We start from the raw sequence: 21,551 nt of genomic DNA, 5'->3' as shown, positions 1-21,551 counted from the left end.
GTAAGGCGAATACCGGATGAATAGAGAAGTAGCATTTTAGTACCTGTATACAAAAACAAAGTAGATGGTAAACTCTGTACAAACTATAGAGCCCTAAAACTACTCTGTCACACCATGAAACTATGGAAGAGAATAATTGATAGTAGGATACAGGAAGAAACAGAAATATTCAGTTTAAATTCATGCAAGGCAAATCAACAACAGATGCAATTTTTATCATAAGGCAAGTAATGGAAAACTAATGTTAGCACAAGTGAGGGTAAGACTGATAAATTTCATTTGAGAATAGTATTGCATCAGGGGTCAGTGCTAATCCCTTATCTCTTCTAATTAGTGTTGGAAAAATTAACGAAAACATGTCAAGGAGATATCCCTTGGTGCCTGATGTATGCTAACGATGTGGTGTTAGTAAGAGATAAGGAGAGATAATTGAATTAATGATTGAGACAATGGAGATGGGCGCTTGAGCAAAAGGTCTAAAAATAAGGCAAACAAAAACAGAGTATTAAAGTGTGCATTTAAAAACCAACTTCAGCTTTACTTTAAATCAGGTTGTATTTATTTATATAAGTTAATGAAACCAATAATAAAAAAAGGAGCTGATTCCAAACGATAATTTTTATTCAGAGATAAAAAGTATCCCATGATTAATTGAATATACAGAATTATCGATATAACTAAGTGAGTAACAGTCTAAAATTAAGTAACATAAATGTTGGTTTTAATAGCATGTTAAAATTGACTAAAGGTCCAAAAAACTGGATTAATAAATAAACTTGATTGTAATGTTTATCAGTATAATGCTTAAGTGGTATAAAATTGTATTTAGTGATGGAAAATTAAAAAATTTGTATTAAAATTTTTTTATCTATTTTAAAGAAAAATAATTTTTCCAACCATTATACGATTTGCCTCATCATCTTACTATAATATATACTGTATAAAAATGTATTTAGTGATGGGAAATTTAAAAATTTTTATTAAAATTTTTTTATAATTTCCTATTTTAAAGAAGAGTAATTTGTCCAACCATTATCCGATTTGCCTCAATATCTTACTATAGATAAAAAGTAAAACAACGTCAGTATAGAAGATTCGCTTCAAAAAGTTGGGCTGTCCTAAATTTTCTGGTAAGCTAATTATTTGTTCGTTTTTTTTTTTCTCTTATTCTTCTAAATTATTTCCATCTTCTGAGTGAGAATTGTGATTACTATCAAAGGTCTAACTTCCATTCTCATCGCTTATATTAATAAAATCTTCTTATCTTTAAAGTAACCATCTGGATGGAGATGAGGCGATAGACAAAATAAGTAGGATCCACTGCTGGTTATTTGAATGCTTTTAAAAAAATGACAACTGACATGTGTTATGCATAAGAAATTAAGATTATTTAAATTTAAAAAAATTGAAATTCAAAACGAAATGAGAAGTGTATCAACGATTGTCTAAAATTAAGTAACATAAATGTTGGTTTTAATAGCATGTTAAAATTGACTAAAGGTCCAAAAAACTGGATTAATAAATAAACTTGATTGTAATGTTTACCAGTATAATGCTTAAGTGGTATAAAATTGTATTTAGTGATGGAAAATTAAAAAATTTGTATTAAAATTTTTTTATCTATTTTAAAGAAAAATAATTTTTCCAACCATTATACGATTTGCCTCATCATCTTACTATAATATATACTGTATAAAAATGTATTTAGTGATGGGAAATTTAAAAATTTTTATTAAAATTTTTTTATAATTTCCTATTTTAAAGAAGAATAATTTGTCCAACGATTATACGATTTGCCTCAACATCTTACTATAGATAAAAAGTAAAACAACGTCAGTATAGAAGATTCGCTTCAAAAAGTTAGGCTGTCCTAAATTTTCTGGTAAGCTAATTATTTGTTCGTTTTTTTCCTCTAATTCTTCTAAATTATTTCGATCTTCTCAGTGAGAATTGTGATTACTATCAAAGGTCTAACTTCCATTCTCATCGCTTATAATAATAAAATCTTCTTATTGTTCCAAGGGAGATTCTTCAAATTTGGGGCCATGATACAGGATATGTAACCAAAGTATACCAAAAACTTATAACCGCCAAGAGATATTTAAACTTTGATTCCAATTGTAAAAAACATATTAAAAAGAAATCAAAAAATTGATATTCGATAGATTCCAATATACTTGCTTCAAAGAAAAGTTACGAGTAAGAATATACCAACACTAATGAGATCATAGCATGCCAGAGACACAATACAATTAACAATAAAGCAACACACATCTAACAGTAAGCACAGAAAGATTAGAATTTATACCAATCGAGAGTATATTAAACAATCTTTAGAATTTCAGCTCTAAAAGTATGCACAAGATCTATACCTTTAAGACTGGGACCAAATCAGTCTAAACTGTCAACATGTCATTTGCCGTCAATTAAAAATTATATTTACAGGTATAATAAGGTACCGTTTATGGTAGGTTATTTGCCAATTTTTCGGTATTAGTTAAGGAGATAGAGAACTAAAGCAACTTATTTTCCAGTAGTTCTGAAGCCTTGGGTTATTTTTTTGAATAAAAATCCGTAAAATCCTCGGACTGGATTGGACCAAAGACGGCTACCACTGCATATACTAACATATAATACCAGGGCTATTATGGTACGCTAAGAAAAAATGCGGTTAGAACAAACGGCTTTCTTATGGTACAGACTATGTTACATTATTTATTGTAATAATGTGTTATTTATATTTGGAAGTAAATTTTAATACCACAAGAAGTTAAGACGCTATTAAACTGGAACATTATATATACAAATATCAATAGATTAGTTTTCACAATTTGTAATATGTGTTTCTAGCCAAACTTTTAAAAACAATGATATTCCAGAAGAACAAATTCCGACCTATATTCATTTTACCTATTTATAACCGATAAAACAATATTTTGTTGACTAAAAAAAAATTATAAAACGCCTGTTATACACAAGTAACAGTGGATTAAACTATATAGAATTCCAGCCGCTATTGATTGGCGAATATTTCATTTCATTTGGTTCACCTTTATAGTTAAAAGTTCTAACGGATATCACCGAGTGCAAACAATGTCCAATATTCTGTGTTGTCCGTTTTATCATTAACCTGCTCATTCAAAAAACTTAATTCGATAGCAACCGGCAACAACAGATATAAAAGTTTTATACGAAACATAAAACATAATTTTACAATTAGTTTTGTACAATTCTAATTGAAAATGAAGCAAATAATTAAATTTTAATATTGATTGGTTAAAATTGTCTTCCCTGCTTAGTGCTAATGACCAAGATATCAATAAAGTTATGTTATCAATAAAGTTATCTATTTTCTTACAAAGGGAATTGAAGCTTAGCTTTTAACCCTCTAACCATTATGAACCTCTCTAGACGGTGTTAACTTTTTTCTAGTTAAGTGCAGAATTGTCAACAAGTATAGCTTAAATGGCTTGATTTAATTTTAAAAACCTTACAGTTGTACATTCATAAGCATTTGAACATATCCTCACCGTCCCGTTTAGCAGGTACAAGCAGTTGCTTTTAGCCATCCGTCAAAATAGGTGTATAAATTATTGTAATTTAAAGATTTGAATTTTTATATATGTGAAAAAGTGGTGTATAACGTCTACATTTTGCTTAAAAAATTAATATCTAAAAAGGACATTATAATATCTATTTTTGGAATATATTACTGGTTTTACAAAAATAAATAAGGTATAGTAATTGGATAAATTTCTATAAGAAATGTATTTAAGTGTTGCTACGCCACTGGTAGCATTTACCTTACACTTCTTAAATTTTACCTAAGTAAATTCTCCAGCAAATTCTCATAAAAGCCGAAAATCTATTCAAAATATATTTTTACCCATAGATTAACTTTCTCCTACCAATTCCAAAAATGTCTCTGTTAGGCAAGAATTTAAAAGGTTGGTTTTACCTACCTCTGTATAGAAATATTAAAGTTATCTCCCGACTCCCGCAAATCCCTTGCAATAGTATATAATATATTAAAAAACGGAATTTTAGTCAGTATCAAATTGTGTCCCAGCAGAGCTGGTAGATTCTTCTTTTAGAGTTTTATCTCTCGCATTTTCGTTATCGTTACATAGCTTATAGTTAAAAACTGAACGCTCATTATGAATCAAGTATATTCATATAGAAGAAAACGTCTTTAGTTAAAGTGATAATTATTAGTAACATTTTAATCTGTATCAGTGCTAGTGTAGTGTGTCGCGGACTAGTGTGGACAGTGATCGGCTGTTTTAAATGAAATAACTTGCGCTAAAACTTTGGCTAGATATTAATTTAGTTGTAGTAACATATAATTATTAAACTACGTATTGTTTAAATTGATTGTGTTCTAATTTCCCACGCCAGTGGGTGGTCCTTTAAGTTGGAAGTAATTACAAGACTTAGCACGCTCTAAATAGTAGCAAGATCGCCATCCTAATTTGTTGAACAAATGTCCGTTTAATTCTACCAGTAATATTTAGCATTATATTTGATGACGGTCTACAGACGGTTATCAAGTATTATAATGTCAGTCACAACGGTTTATTTCAAGTTTTTTTTGTAACGTATTTTTTTAGGCAAAACTATTTTTCATCTTATTTTTGCAGACGAATACAACGTTACTTATTTTACTGTAAATTTGGATCGCCAGTGTATAAAAGAAAGTACTCGTAAAGTGTATGATCATTCTAAAATACCCGATGAAGAATTATTTCAGATATTAGATTTAGTAGAAAATTACATTATCTGACTTCAAAAATCACATTATCTACTTAAATCACTTTTATACTTCGTTGCCACTGCTAGTGCATCTTCGCGCACGGGATATTTATTCATTGGGAACTATTCAAGCCAATCGAATTAGTAACACTAGTAAATTAACAAGTAGTAAAGATAAGCAATTGACCAAAGAAGAAAAGGGATATACTGTGTAATATGTGGGGATGGCATATGCATTGATTTAAGTACTATGCTTTGGAAAGATAAAAAATGTACATCGAGTTTCCACTTATGTAGGACAATAGCCAATCAAACGAGCAGTTGATCAACAACAATCAAACAAAGTAGTTCGTTATGACAAAAAAAACCGTGACGTGAACATTCTATTCTATACTATGGACGGTCTAATGGGTAGCTACCACATTTTACTGAAGGCTCGAAATGGATATTTTATCACCTTCTTGACATGGCAGTGACCCATGCCTATCTTTTATATTTACAGACAACCTTGTAAAGAAAATCAAATTGCTACTGTTTCGTGAGCAAATAGTTGCTGGTCTTTGCAAATATACACCAATCAGTGCTGTAGGAAGACCCTGTAACCGGACAGCCCAAGCCAATATGTTTGCGACTGGACCAAACTCGCTCCGTCTACCAGATGATGTGTGATATGACAGTACAGTAATTACTATTTAAATGGGAATAAGCCACAATTAAAGGTTAAATTACGTTTATGGCCGTTTCAATTTCCACTTCGAAACTCGTTCTCAAAATGTATTTTGACAACGATTTCCGAAGTAGAAATTGAAACGCCAATAAACGTAATTTAGCCTTTAATTGTGGCTTATTTCCATTTAAATAGTAGTTACTTTAAAATGATACAAGAAAAAAGCTTCAGAACAATATGACAGCATAGATCATGATATAGGTTATCATGAGAAAATAGGAAGGAGAAGGCGCAAATATTTGAAGTAGTCTGGTACTCAGGTGTATTACATAAAGTGCAATCTTAATTTATGTATTACAGCAGAAAATAACTCCTGCTATGACTTTTAACATAGATAGTTCTAAATTTTTTATATTTTTATTTTTTGTGTTGTTTTACTTTATTATTTTTATATTTTGTTACAGTTTTGTTTGTATTTCAGCAATAAAAATCAATCCTTAACTTATTTTATTTAAGTAACACCTCTTCTAATTTTCTACACCTAAACCGTTATGACCGTCTAGAGGCGGTCTACCTTCTTTCTTATCTGGAATTCAAACTAAAATAAAAAAAAATTATTTTTTTTTATTTTTTTTAATGGCTTTGGCTTGAAACCTTTAGCCACGTAATTACATATAGATATTAGTATTCATTCATACAGGATTGTACAAGGAAGACACTTTTCACGCTTAGGGATTCATCAGAGCGGCTTTATTGTAACAAACAAGACATAAACCACGGTTAGGTAGGTGGGCAACATATATGGTAAACATACAAAGGAAATATTCACGCATACGATCAATTTTACACGCATACCTTTAATTTAATTTTTACAAGAAATATCATAATTATTTTAAAGATTTTTATATTGTCTTCACTTAATAGAAGATTTACGTTTAATGGTGTACTTAAACCCTCTTTTATCAATTCTTTTAGCAGCCACGTACTTGTATTACGATGTAGTGGGCAGTTGAAGAATATGTGATTTAAATCAGCTATACTAGTTCCACACTCATATCGGTCTGTTGGGAGAACTCCTATTTTGTGTAGATGTTTCGGAAAACATCCATGATTTACTTTTAATCTTAAGTCAGTTCACACTGTGTTTCTGCTTAGTGTGACATCTTTGTAAAATTGTTTTACATCTACTGTTGGTTGTAATTTGTATAAATTAGTGCTCCTGCTTTCACCAAACTGAATCCATTGTCTGTCCCATTTAAATTTAATATGTTGTTTGATATAGGCAAGTAGGTCACATGTGTTAAATTCTTATATCACCATATGTGGGTGCTGTAATTGATTTTTAGCTATAGAATCAGCAATAGTATTGCCAACAATATCTGAGTGTCCCTTAACCCATAGAAATTTAGTACCATATGGATCTGATAGTTTTAGTAACTGTTGAAAAATTTCTAATATGAATATATTGCTATTTATTGTGAATTTAAAGTTTTGCAAGGAGTGTAATACTGGCAGTGAATCACTGCATATGACAATTTTGTTCCACTGGTTTTCACAGCACAATTCAAGGGCTTTGTATATAGCACATGCTTCAGCAGAAAAAATGCTGGATTGATTATTTAAAATAAATGATTTTTTAATCTTCATTTTTGGTACAAAGTAAGCACTGGTTGTACATGTTGGTGATTTTGGCCCGTCTGTATAGATCACAATATGATCTGAATAGCCACTTAAGATTTCTTTAAGAGTAGTGTAGCAAAATTCATTTTGGTATTTAGGGATAATAATATTTGTAGCTAGAACACTTGTTAGATGTGGTATATTCAACGAGTACGAGATAAGATTACAAGGGGAATTTATTAACTTCAGTTCGTTGCAAGTTATAATTGCTCTTGCAAGTGGTGGAGAGTTTTTTTTAATAAAGTATGTAGATGTTAAATCAGCTGTATTTAATTCATTAATTATTTTTGCATTATAAGTGCCACGATAATGTTGGTTTAGAAAATATTTGCTTGCCAGATATTCTCTGCGCAATGAGAGTGGGTTTTTAGATGCTAGAGCTAGGGTGGCTTCATTTGGAGTGCTTTTCATCAATCCTAACACAATCCTTAGAGCTTTAAATTGGATTCTATCAAGTTTACGTAAATTGGTTATGCTAGCTGACCCATATACCACACAACAGTAATCTATTATAGATCTTATATATGTTCGATAAAAATTCAATGCAATGTTTTGATCTGCACCCCACGATCTGTTACACACCATTTTAAGAAAATTAATACCTTTTTCGCAGCGACCAATTGTATAATTAATATGTTGAGTCCAAAGCAATTTTCTGTCAAGTACGACACCAAGATATCTAAATTCCGAAACAATTGGAATATCATTGCCATGTAAGGTTACAGCGTGGTGTTTAATAGGGTGTTTTCTTGAAAAAAATACTACGGCGCATTTTTGGTACGAAATATTGAATCCATTTAACCAAGTCCAATTATCCAAGTTGTACATAATATGTTTGAGTTCAGTAGTGCTTTCACTGTACGTTTTCTTATGTGAGTAGATGACAATATCATCAGCATATTGTAAGCAAACAATATTGGGAGACCATAAATTGTGCAAATCGTATGTGTACAAATTAAAAAGAAGTGGACTTAAAACAGCTCCCTGTGGAATACCTTTTGATGTGATCTTGGGTCTAATAATATTGTGACCTACTCTTATCGATACACTTCTGTCTTTGTATAGATTTGATAGTAAATGTCCTATCGATTTTGAAATGCCAAGAAACACAAGTTTATCACAGAGTATATTTAAAACAATATTGCTATATGCACTTTTTATGTCAATAAACAATGCACCTGTTGTCATGGAATTAGAAAAATCAATTTGTACATCTGTAGTCAGACGAACTACTGTATCCGTCATTTCATTGCCTTGTTTATATCCATATTGTGTTGCTGGTAGAATATTATGCCGCCTTAACCAAATTTCCATTCTCAATTTTAGAATTCTTTCAAATGTTTTAAAAATGCATGACAATAATGTTATTGGCCTATATGATTCCAGATTATCTTTGTCTTTTCCCGGTTTTAGAATTAATATAACAAAGCAATCATTAAATTTGTAAGGGGGTATTCCAGTTTGCAAAATACAGTTATAAATATGTAGTAGTAGTCTTTTAGCCAGTACATCCATTTTTTGTAACATAATGTAAGAAATCTGATCTGGACCTGGAGCTGTGTTTTTGGATATCTTGATAGCATATTTCAGTTCAGATGATGTTATTTCTTTTAATAAATAATGTTCTTCTGGATGTAAAGCCATGTAAGGTATATGTTTGTCAACAAACGGTGGACATAACTTCTGAAGAATATCTTCTGCAACTGCGGAACATATATGCTTGAATATAAATATTCAAGAAAGGTATTCAGTGTAGATGCGGTTTTGTATTTTTTAAGAGCATTCTTCTTAAGCTCTATCTGTGTATTACATTCATCATCCCACCAAATTGATTTTTGTCTATGTTTAGGACTGAAGGGTACGTTTTGGGGGATAGATGCTTCGCTGCTATTATTAATTGCTCTATTCAGATTAAATGCCATTTTATTACAGTTTTCAGAGTATACAACATTCTTCAGTTTCATTTCAAGAGTGCTATGAAACAATTCCTAGTTGTCCTTCTCTAATTTCCATTTCCTTGTTGAATAGACAACAGAAGAGGGTACACCAATATTCAACTTGATAGAAATAATATAATGATCAGATCCAAGAGTTCTATCTAATGTTTGCCAATGTGCTAGTGCAATTAGTCCAGGAGTTATTAGCGTTAAGTATACAGCTGATTTCGTAGAGTTTGGAGGGGTAATTCTAGTCGCCGAAGCAACATTTAAAAATATTAAAGCCATATCAGTTGATGCATCAATTATTCTATTGCCATCAGTATCATTTTTTGGAGAACCCCATACCGCATAATGGGCATTGAAGTCACCTCCTAGTACCGTCTCTCCTTCGAGTGAGGAACACCAATTAAAAAGCCGTTCCCATTCTCGGATGCTTATATTCTTGTCAGGTTTATATAATGAGATTATATTAACTATTATTCTGCCATTAAAATCAATTTTTACAACATACATTTCCAATGTTCCAACATTTATAATATCCAATATCTTATACTTATTTATCCGTAGGCCTAAAAATATAGCTACACCTCCAAATCTACGATCTTCACGATCTTTTCTAATAATTTGGTATCCCTTATAAACAATGTTGTGTTTTGTCTTATAACATGTTTCAGATAAAATTGCAATGTCAATAGCATTCGAATACAGAAATTGTTTAAAAGGTTTTGCATTAGATACAGTAGAACGACTATTCCATTGAATTATATTTAAATTATTTGAACTGTTATGATCCATTGGATGTGAATACATTTTCCAATAGATTTAAATATGTTTTTTAATTAAATTTTGATCATCGTCTATATAATCTTTGCAATTTAAAACATTAGAGAGAAAGCTGAATATTATATTAGTAATACCTTCAACTATTTTTTCTTTATGTCTCATGAACTCATCCCTGTAAGGATTTGGTAAGATTGAAGAACTGGCTGTACTTTTCTCAACTCTTTCATTATCAATATAATCGCTTTCATTCAGTTTTTTTTTTTAAAGATTCAGAACTGTTACTTGATGTGGAATTTCTTCTCACGACTCTCGGTTTAGAGATAGGTACTGCACACTGAAGGTACATTAACATTTTTGGAAGGTAGCGGAGGAAACCTACTAGAATCATTAGCTAGTAACGAAAATCTATTATTAGTTTTTCAGCTTCCTGAAACGACATATTTTTTGTGGCCATAATTTCCTTAATTTTACGTTGTTTAATATATTGTGAGCATTCTCTTGATAGTGCCGAATGTTGCTGACCACAGTATAAACATTTAATTCCCACAGAGCAGTCCTTATTATTATGATTTTCACCACAGTTTTTACAACGCTCTTTCCCATTACATTGTTGTATCATATGTCCATATCTTAAGCATTTCTGACACTGTGTAACAGGATATATGTACGGTTCCACTGGAAAAATGCAACTATTCATTATGACTTCTTTTGGTAAAGAAGCTCCGATAAATGTTATACATACAAATTGTCCAGGTACTAGTTTTGTTTCATTTGTTTCTGTAGTGACTCTACGATTTAGTCGTTTTCTTTAATATTACTATTTGGATTCTCACTTTTAAGTTTTTCCAGTAGATATGTTTCGGTAAACCCTGTATCAATTGAACGTATTAAACCTCAACGTTCCACAAAAAACCGTGGTATATAAGCAATTAAATTGTTGGCTTCTAAAAAGTCGCCACTTACAATGTTATTAGCAGAAGCATTATTTTAAATTACCTTAATTTTATTTTTACCAATAGATTTAATTTCAGTAATATTATTTTTAAAATTATTTGTATGTAAATAATGTCCAACTCTTATCGGATGTAATTTACCGATATTTTTATCGATAGACTCTACATACAAAACGTATGGGCCAGTATCACACAACCGGTATCGTATGTTTTTATCGTAATGTTTTCTGATAAGACTCGGATCATTATCATTTTTATAATCGTTTGTTATTGGAAACGACTCACCAGATAATGATATAGTTGTTCCACCAGGATCATCAACCTCCTTTCTAACTACTTCCATTTCACAAAATAAACTTTGTCTTCACCACTATACTTATCGTAAATACGTCTACTCTCGTTAAAAGCTTAGACGGAACTGTATAATAAATAACATGAAATTAATTTTAACACTTAAATTACCCTAATTCGAAATGATCAACTATTTTGAATCATTTAAAAAACGGTTACAGGGTAAAATATTAAATTCAATTTTACGTTTATACCATTCAATTTAATTACGGTTATGTTTTGCAAAAAAATTTCGGATAACTTTAAATACCGATTTTGTTTCTTCAGCTAAATTATATTTTGTAATGCAACGTCAAACTGACTGTCGAAGATAAATTTCACATTTAAAAGTTCTTCTTGAATTTTTGATTCAATTGATAGCGAACGAGTAAATATCGTTTTATCGTTTGTCTGGCTAGATATTTCTGTCACCTACGTGTTTTCTCTTATTACTAGTTTTTCTAATTAGTGTATAAATACAAATAGAGAAGGCAAAAAGCTCGAGTTCGTTCGGAAAAATATTCTCATAAGATTTTTTTCCATAATCATTTTAATGAGATACCCCAAAATAAGGTTCAAGAGGTTGCCACGTAAAAGTTATTAAAATTTTTTTAAACAATTTTTTGTAAACACATTGTAAGAATCAATTTTTTTGGCCAAGAAAATTTTTTTTGAATTTTTTGGATCTTTTTGAACAAAAAAGTTGTCTCGTAGGTTTTCTGTAAAGTTGATCATTCTTGAGTTACAAATAATTTAAAACTGAAAAAAAAAACGCGAAGGCCTATTTCATTTAAAAACATTGTTTTTTAATCGTTAATGAATCGCTTATGACAGGACAAAGGCGCGGGCTGCGGCGTGAGTAAGAGAGAGAAACAAGATCTAGGGCACACATTTTTGGTGGTTTAAAATCTCATTTTACAAATGAGCGTCCGCCCTGTCATACGCGCTTCACTATCAATACAAAACAATGGTTTAATAGATATTTATGGACCAATGGTGTTGGATATATGTTGGTCGAAGGCGTATTTATCCGGTAACATTAGTGGTACATACAAGATTTTTTTTTTGAATTTATATAATATAAAAACTAAAATTGAGACGTTTTTACTTTTTATTTTACTGCAACTACAAAATATATATGCATTTTGTGTATATACCACTGCTTTTACCGGATAATTATGCTTATCGAGCAACATCTCTTCCTCGGGCCAGAGGCTATCTGGCTGGATTATGCTGCTTTTTAGGCGTAATCACCTTATTAACACTCTTGGTCCATAAATAACTATTAAACCATTGTTTTTTAATGAAAAAGACAGCAAAGATTTGATTTCACGTACAAAGCGTCTATGTATCTGTTGATACGTATTTCGACTTAATAAGTCTCATCAGAACAGTTATTCATAGGCGTTCTCAACGTGAAAAATGAATCTTTTTTGTTTTTTAAGAAGCAACAATAAAAAGGCTTCGTTATGGACGCAATAGCGACATCTGATAGAAAAATCGGTAAAATAGTTTCGAAACAAATTCAGATTTCTGCTTTAATCTGAACCTTCTAAAAATGCAAGATATAACAGACGTTGATAAAGATGTTAATAGAGACATGGGGAATCTAAAATTTGCATTCCACGACATGTCTATCAACTAAGCAGAAATTCTTAACGAATTTGTTTCTTGTACACATACGGAGTAGATCCGAATAAAATGAAAAAGACAGCAAGGATTTGATTTCACGTACAAAGCGTCTATGTATCTGTTGATACGTATTTCGACTTAATAAGTCTCATCAGAACCGATTTTTCTTAATTGTTTTTTTTATCATCTGCGGGCATTCTAATCCATAATAAAGTGAAGAATTTATATCACATACTATTTTGTTCCTGTTGAATTATACGTCGGATATGACACTTAGAGTAAATACTACCTAATAAAGGTAAATATATAATACTACCTAATTATTTATACGTATTTTTAGTAATGTATTATTTGTCGTAATTGCAGCTCTGGATCTTCGTTTTTGCCCTATACGAACATATTCTGTTTCGGTTATGGTAATATTTATTTTTATTTCTATCTGTTTGTATTTATCTTTAGTATTCAAGTGTTCCTAAAATGAATTGAATATTTTTGTCACAGTTTGCTATTATTATCTGATCATGGCGAATATCAAGAATAATGTCGCCAGGTAGCTTTTGCTGACTTTGACTCACATACCTGAATAATTTTGTCTTTATTTTCGTAACGCTAATATTTAATCATCATTTTATCATCATTTGTTACTCTTATTGGTTATAAAAAGAAAATTTTGAGTGTTGAAATGGATTCTTATGGATGTTGTGTAGAGCTCTGATATACGTTTTCTTTAGGTCCATTCTTGTCAAACCTTTAAATAGAGGTTTTAAGCTTTTTTAAGATCACTGTTTAGTAGGCTTTTTCGGGATTTTTAAAGACAAGGTGGTTAGCAAGATTTCTAGCGAGGCTTTTTTGTGTTACTTGTTGCAGAGTTAAAATATTGTCCATACAGGACCGCACTACCCGGAAGCTGTTCTGCTCTTTTATTTATTGGTACTCTGCTTCTATTTCTTTAAGATTTGAGCGTACAACCTTCCCACCGAGCTGGTGACGCTAATATGTCCTTTATAATTATATCATACAAAAAAACTTGCAATAGAGTAAAATTCGTTTCTTATAATGATATAAAATTTTATTAATAAATTTTTTAAAAAATTATCCAAAATGAATTTATGAATTTTTAGAACCGTTTTCGATTATATCAGATCATCCTCAGTCAAAAACCTAAACCTAAACAACTTACAAATGAAAACAAAAGGGGTAACAGTTGTGATTACTTACGTCTATATATTATTTTGAACTATAATAGCCACATGATGAGGTCAGATGACACTTGAATTACATAATTTTAGTACATAATTAATATTATAACTATGTAATAAGACAATATAATATAATTTAATAATTTAAGGGTCACCTGACGTCATCATGTGGCTAGTTCCAAATAGTACATAGACTTAAGTAATAACCAAATTTTAAATTTAGCAGTCAAAATTTTCCCCTTTTGTTTTCATTTTAGTGGTTATACTTTTAGGATTTTCACTGAGGATAGGATCGAAAATGTTTTTAAAATAAAATTTATAAATCCATTTTGGATAATTTTTAAAAAATTTAAATAATAAAATTTTATAGCATTGTACAAAAAGAAGTTTTTAATTCATTGTAATTTTTTTAAACTAACAACAATACATCTAACAACTAACAATACATCTAACAACTGGGAATTTCCCTTTTAAATTTTAACTATCTCATACCTTTCTGTCTTCTTTTTATTGTAGTGCTTATATGTTAAATTTTAATCTGTAGAAATATTGTGCCTCTCAATTAGGCATTTATTAAAAATATCCCGTAGCATTTCCAATAATATGTATGGTCCATGTTTTACTAGTTTAATGGAAATATCTCCAGGCCATAAAGGTTTACCGTTCTTCATTTATTTTAATTCTTTTTAATTTTATTTTTATTGATTAACTGTACCTTCTCTTTGTCATTAACGTTAACTTCGTAAATTTGTTTCAAAAATTCTTTACTGCTTTCTGTCAGCACTTGCTTGTGATGAATCTTCCACTTCTGTTTTTGTAGGTTCATATTTTCTGTTTCCTACTTTTCTTTTCATACAACTTAAATAGGGCCTTTTAGATGGCTCTCTACATTAACACATTCTGGTTCCCGGAGTATGTTTTTCTTTTGTAACATCATTTTTTTATTTTATGTGTTAAGTGATTTGTTATTCTGTTTTTTAGATATTTTGTTCCTAATTAATTTATATATGCCTTTTTCTTTTGATTTTCCATTTCTTTTATCTTATCTGTAATCCAATTTGAATTTTCTTTTCTGCTTTTGTCCAAATTTCAAAAGATCTTCTTTGCTGCTTTGTATATCCATTATTTTACTAACTGATACTTCTGTTTTGGTGTTTCTACTTCTACAGAGCCTCTCTATGTAACCAGACAAGAGAGAGCCTCTCTTGTAGAGAAACTGTATATATTCATCTTTAAGCTATCAATATTATATTTTATGGCTTTATATTTTGATGCCCTATTTTCATTTTCAGTTTGTGTAGTATACTTTTTTTTAGTTCATAGTAGCTTAAGCTACCAATATCTAATGGTCATAAGCACTTTCTGCACAACTATCAGCTCTTAAATAATTTGATTTAGCTCTGTTTTTCGTAACTGGATCAATAAATAGACCTGGAAGTTATAATCCGGGCTCAAATTAAATACTGAAGAATCGTATTCCTTAAAATGAAACACCGTTTGACTAATACAACTCTTGAACTGAGTACTAAGAATTGATTGATTATATATATATATATATATATATATATATATATATATATATATATATATATATATATATATATAATATTTGCTGACAACGTAAGGAAGTAAACGTTAAATAGTGGGTTTACAGCAATAAAAAATGAAACGAGTACTCTTTTAAATTTTTATTCCAAGCTTTCGGACATTGGTTATGTCCTTCATCAGGGTGCTGCAAATGTGATGAATAAATTGTTGGCGTTATATATATATATATATATATATATATATATATATATATATATATATATATTGAAATGATATAGAATATACGAGAAAGAAAAATAGTGATTAAAAATAATTTATAAGTTGATCATTCAATCTTCTCTTATCCACTGCTGGACATAGATCTCCCTCATAATTTTCGATCTATTTCGATCTTGTGCCTCTTGCATCCAATTCCTATGACAACGTTTTAGATCGTCAGTCCAACGTGTTGGTGGACGACCTCTACTTCGGTAGGCATCATCTCTTGGTCTCCATTCCAGTATCCGCTTTGTCCATCTATTGTCTGTCATTTGAGCCACGTGACCTGCCCAGTTCCTTTTTAGTGTTGCTACTCTCTCTACTGCATCAGCCACTCCTGTTCTTTGTCGTAGCTGGCGATTTGGGATCTTGTCTCGTAGTGAAACGCCCAACATAGCACGCTCCATCACCCTTTGACACACACGGATCTTTTGAACTGTTCTCCTTGTCATGGTCAACGTTTCGGCACCGTAAGTTAACACTGGCAAAACACACTGATTAAACGTTTTTCTTTTAAGGCATATTGGTATATCAGACGATTTGAAAATATGGTTCAGCTTGCCGAAGGCTGCCCAAGTCAGTCTTATACGACGGAGAAGCTCAACGGTTTGGTTATCTTTTCCTATGCGAATCTCATGACCTAGGTATTTATAGGGCATTACCTGGTCTATGGATCTTGTTCCTACGCATATATCTTCGCTGACTACAAGATTTGTCATCATCTGGGTTTTAGATATATTTATTTTCAATCCCCCTTCTAGCGAGGAAAGGTAGAGCTGATTTAAAAGTTCTTTGGCCTCATCTATCCTATCAGCTATTAGTACAATATCATCTGCAAACCTTAGATGGCTAAGCTTTTCTCCGTTTATGTTTATGCCCTTGTCGGTCAGTTTTACCCTTTTACATATATATTCCAAAAGCGTAGTGAACAGTTTCGGCGATATGGTGTCCCCCTGGCGTACTCCACGTTGTATCGGGAATTTCTGGGTTTGACGATCACCCACTCTAACACTGGCTGTTGCGTTTTGGTATATATGTTTAATTATATTTATATACCGATAGTCAATTTGGCATTCTGTCAAGGCTTCCAACATTTTTTGTTGATTTACGGTGCCGAATGCCTTTTCATAGTCGACAAATATTAAAGCTAGTGGTTTATTATATTCAGTGCATTTTTCTATAAGATTTTTTATTACCAGTAGGTGATCGTTTGTTCCATAACCTTTTCTAAAACCCGCCTGTTCTATGGGCTGATAAAATTCCAATTTATTTTCTAGTCGTTTCGTAATTATTCTTGTAAATAGTTTATAAATATGTGAAAGTAGACTTATGGGTCTGTAATTCCTGAGGTCGGTAGCATCCCCTTTTTTATGAAGTATGATAATTTCTGCGTTATACATTATTGGTGTAATTGCTTCCTGCAAACATCTAGTGAATAGTTTGGCAAGGACCTGCCATAATCTTTTTCCAGCCACCTTCAAGGCATCTGCCACTATTTCATCGCCTCCGGGGGACTTATTGTTTTTCATTTCTTGCACTGACCATCGAACTTCATTGGGTGTTACGTCCGGTAAAATTTCAGATCCCTGATTGATTATCTTTGGTAATGATCCACTCCGGTTACATTGCTGTTCTTTGTATAGTTGTCTATAAAAACTCTCTATCGTATTCATAATTTGAATTCTATCCTCAATGATTTGCCCCTGTTCATTTCTTAATTTGTGGACGTTTTTTCTTCCAATGGACATGCTCTGTCTGAGTACTTTCAAGCTTTTGTTTTCTTCTATTACTCTAGTTATTTCCATCGTATTGTATCGTCTCAGATCTTTTCTAACTTCCTTTTTAATTTTCTTGTTCAAAATTCTTAGTTCATTTTGGTTATGATCCTGATTTTCCCTAAGTTTTCTTCTTTTCTCTAGAATATGTTTTGTGTTGTGGCTTAATTTTTTGTTATTATTTTCAGGACGAGGACAGTATTTCTTTTCAGCTTCTTTCAATATTTGGGTAATATTATTGTTCATTTCATTGATGCTGATATTGTCTAAGTCGTGTGTATCCAAACTAGTCTTAATATTTTCTTCGTAAAGTGTTATATCTTCTGGGAACAGCCACCTTCCACTTTTCTTTTTGAGGATCATTTTTGTTCTTTCAACTTCAGTGTTAAAAGTGGTTTTTGCTCTAACTAGTCTATGGTCGCTCCCTGTTGAAAATTTATTCAATACTGTTACATCCTGAACAATATCTTTCCGATTTGATATTATAAAATCAATCTCATTTTTTGTTCTCTGGTTCGGACTCTTCCATGTCCACTTACGTTGGGGTTTCTTTCCGAAGAATGAGTTCATCACAAAGAGATTTTCCTGATGTAAGAAGTCAAGAAGCCTGTTACCTCTCTCATTTTTCTCACCAAATTCAAAGTTTCCCATAGCAGATTCTGCATCATCTTGCTTGAATCCCAATTTGGCGTTAAAATCTCCAATTATCAATGTGTAATGTGTTTTTGAAGTTTGTATAACTGCTCTGATATCTTCATAAAATTGATCAACTTCCTCATCCGGGTGACTCGTAGTTGGTGCGTAAGCCTGTATAATTTTAAGTTTGTATCTTGGGTTTAATTTAAAAATAAGATAAATGACTTTGGTACATATACTTCTTATTGTGATTATGTTTGGTACCCATTTTTTATGGATTAAAAAACCCACTCCTCCAACAGATGAATCTTCGTTTCCTCTGAAATGGAACATATTTCCAGACTTAAGTATTATTTGATCTTCTTTTCGACGCCTAACTTCACTTATACCGATTATATCCCATTTTATGTGTTGTAGTTCATTCTCCAGTTCTATCATTGATGCTTCTGTTGATAAAGTTTGTACATTGTAGGCACATATATGCATTTGTCGTTTGTTTTGGTGGCCTGATCTCTTCCGGTGATTCTTAGCACCCTCTGCTCCAACACTATTCTGACCGCCACCTTGGTCAGGGAAATTGGAACCGCCGGGGACTGAGGGCCGTACACTTGATGTATCCATCATGAGGGGAAATTTATAAGTTACACACTAGATAATATATTAGATATAAAAAGTATTTGGTTATTTTAATAAGTTATATACTAGGGAATATTATAAAAATTATTTATGTGAGGGCATTTTTAAGAAATTAGCATATAATAAGTGTAAAAAGTTCTTTCTTATTATAATATTGTAAATATATTTAAGTGAGCCATGTGCATAGACAACCAGATATACATACTCTGAAAGTGACAGACATTTAAATAATAATTACGAATATAAAGTGGGGTTATTTGTTAATTTGAAATATTTAGTTTACATATAGTTATGGATTTGAAGTAGTGTAGTTTATTAATTTAGGTTGTTTAAATTACATATAAGTTTATATTCTGATCTGAAAAGCCTAAATGTCAATAAAATTCTCGATAGAAAAGAAAAGAATTCTCTGGTAATATAAAAAATCTGCATCCTAGAGTATACATAAATAGTTTAAGGCATACATTAAGATTAGTGAATAATATTAATGATATTAAAGATTATATTAGAATGACATTAAATGACAATGCGGCAATTTGGTTTGCCAGTATTGAAAATGATTTGGATAATTTTCAAATATTTGAAAATAAATTTTTAAATTATTATGGGGGTGAATTAGAGCAAGCCAAGTTTAGAGAAATTCTATGTTTTGGAAAGTTTATTAATTTGGGTTGTTTAAATTACATATAAGTTTATATTCTGATCTGAAAAGCCTAAATGTCAATAAAATTCTCGATAGAAAAGTAAAGAATTCTCCAGAATACAGAATTTAACCTTTGTTTACGGTAGAACTTTCTCGAATATGGTTATGTCTATGGACATAATCGAACATATACTTTTTCGAGAACATTCATATAGAAGAAATAGAACAATTCGAATAGGATTTCTTGCCAGATGGTTCTGGAACAATGAAAAGGTATAAATACTCGGTGATTTGGATTCAAAATAGTGAGTCAGCAGGTCACTTACTATGAAGTCAGTATAAGGTCAGACAGTTACAGTTAGTTACAGTTAGTGAAGCCAGTTGTTCAGTAAGTTCAAAATTAATCAATCAGAATTAGGAAGAAAGTATAAAGTATGCAATAATCAGTGATTTAGTATTAAAATTTGATAGTATTGGAAAGTATATTAGAAGAATATTGGTTGGATATTAAAAGAAATTAAAAATTATATTATGATTGGAGATTAGAATAAATCAACTTATAATAATTATATGGTGATTGGATATTGGTGTATTAAAAAGAAGAATAAATATAAATGCTATTAAGAAGAAAAATATCTTAAATTGGTGAAAGCTGATAATTGGAAAAAGTAATTTCACAAAAACAAGGATAACCAAGGCTGAGAACGAAGACATTGAGTGGTGATTAAAATCTATATAGTGGAGAACAGTTTCATTTAGGCATTCAGTGACAGAAAGGTACAAAATTTTGTTAATATAATTTAGTTAGTGTCATAAAAATTTCAATTTTAAAGATAGTTTTTTTAAAATTTACATTGTCTATATAATTTAATTAGTTTTGTTAGAATGTTCTGAAACTATTTTCTTGTGGCATTTTAAATTAATTACTATTTAAATGGGAATAAGCCACAATTAAAGGTTAAAATACGTTTATTGACGTTTCAATTTTCACTTCGGAAATCGTTCTCAAAATACAAACATTAGTAAATTAAACAAATTTTGTTTTTTTTTAAGTGAAACAGAACCCTGCGATTGCAATGGTTACACTGACTGATATCAATCATTGTATAATATTATATTGATGTTGCTATAAGTATCTATTGCAACATCTTAAAAAAGAACAAATACCTCTTCTTCAGTGTCAATCTTTTATTTTATATATATATATATATATATATATATATATATATATATATATATATATCTATATATATATATATATATATATATCTATATATATATATATATATATACATATATATATATATATATATATATATATATATATATATATATATATATATATATATATATATATATATATATATATATATATATATATATATATGTTTTGGATGGGTTGGATGGGTTTTAGTCAATAAAAGGGGCTATTGGCTAACTATTTTTTATCTCGAGCTTTCAATCGTGTTTACAATTATTTTCAAGAGCTGCTAAAAAATACAAAATATCTTACAAAGTGGGACTAGAAAAAAAAATTATATTAACTCAGTATATATATGGACATTATGGACAGTGAACCTAAGTGCTGTAAAGAGGTTGGTGGCCTTCGAGATGTGGTGTTTAGAAGACAGGTAGAAGCAGATGTTTATTGGTGAAAAAAATTAGGATGTTGATATGGACATGCCCTGTCCACATATGATGATAATTCGACTTCTTTTATAATGTCAGCAGTAAAGTGTAAGTTAAGAGATACTTAAAGTCAATTATGCTCATACCCAGAATAATATAAAAATAATAATTTGTTAAACGTTTTGAAATAAGTTAATGTATCTTTATTATCTGAAAATTATCCTGATCAAATCAACTTCCACAGCAGGTTGATATCTTTTACTCGCTAATGAGAAAAAATTAATTTTTATCCTATTTAGATTCCTAATTAGAATTTTATCATATTGAGTCCAACTTTTATATAATTCAATTGTTCGGGTATCCAGGTTATATACAAAACACATAACATATTATACGTCATTATTCGCACTTGTCGATATTCATCAAAACTGATATTTAAAAATGTAAATCAAGTTGAATAAAACGTTTTTAAATCAAAAGGTAATACCAT

General features: G+C 30.5%; 1 protein-coding gene across 3 annotated transcripts in view; it reads right to left on the bottom strand.

Moving 5' to 3' along the window:
* 5-HT1B (5-hydroxytryptamine (serotonin) receptor 1B) overlaps positions 1-11,187 on the bottom strand; it is a 539,806-nt gene extending 528,619 nt beyond the window's left edge. For all 3 annotated transcript variants that reach the window (XM_072534834.1, XM_072534836.1, XM_072534835.1), the window contains exon 1: positions 11,061-11,187. In XM_072534834.1, coding sequence (XP_072390935.1) covers positions 11,061-11,118 — 58 coding nt within the window. In that variant the 5' untranslated portion in view covers positions 11,119-11,187. The remainder of the gene's footprint in view (positions 1-11,060) is intronic.
* Between the last annotated feature and the right edge of the window lie 10,364 nt (positions 11,188-21,551).

The sequence above is a fragment of the Diabrotica undecimpunctata genome, chromosome 6 (assembly GCF_040954645.1).
Source record: "Diabrotica undecimpunctata isolate CICGRU chromosome 6, icDiaUnde3, whole genome shotgun sequence".
Taxonomy (NCBI): Eukaryota; Metazoa; Arthropoda; class Insecta; order Coleoptera; family Chrysomelidae; genus Diabrotica; species Diabrotica undecimpunctata.
Note: the sequence above shows the minus strand (reverse complement) of the source record. Positions and strands in the feature narration are given on the sequence as shown.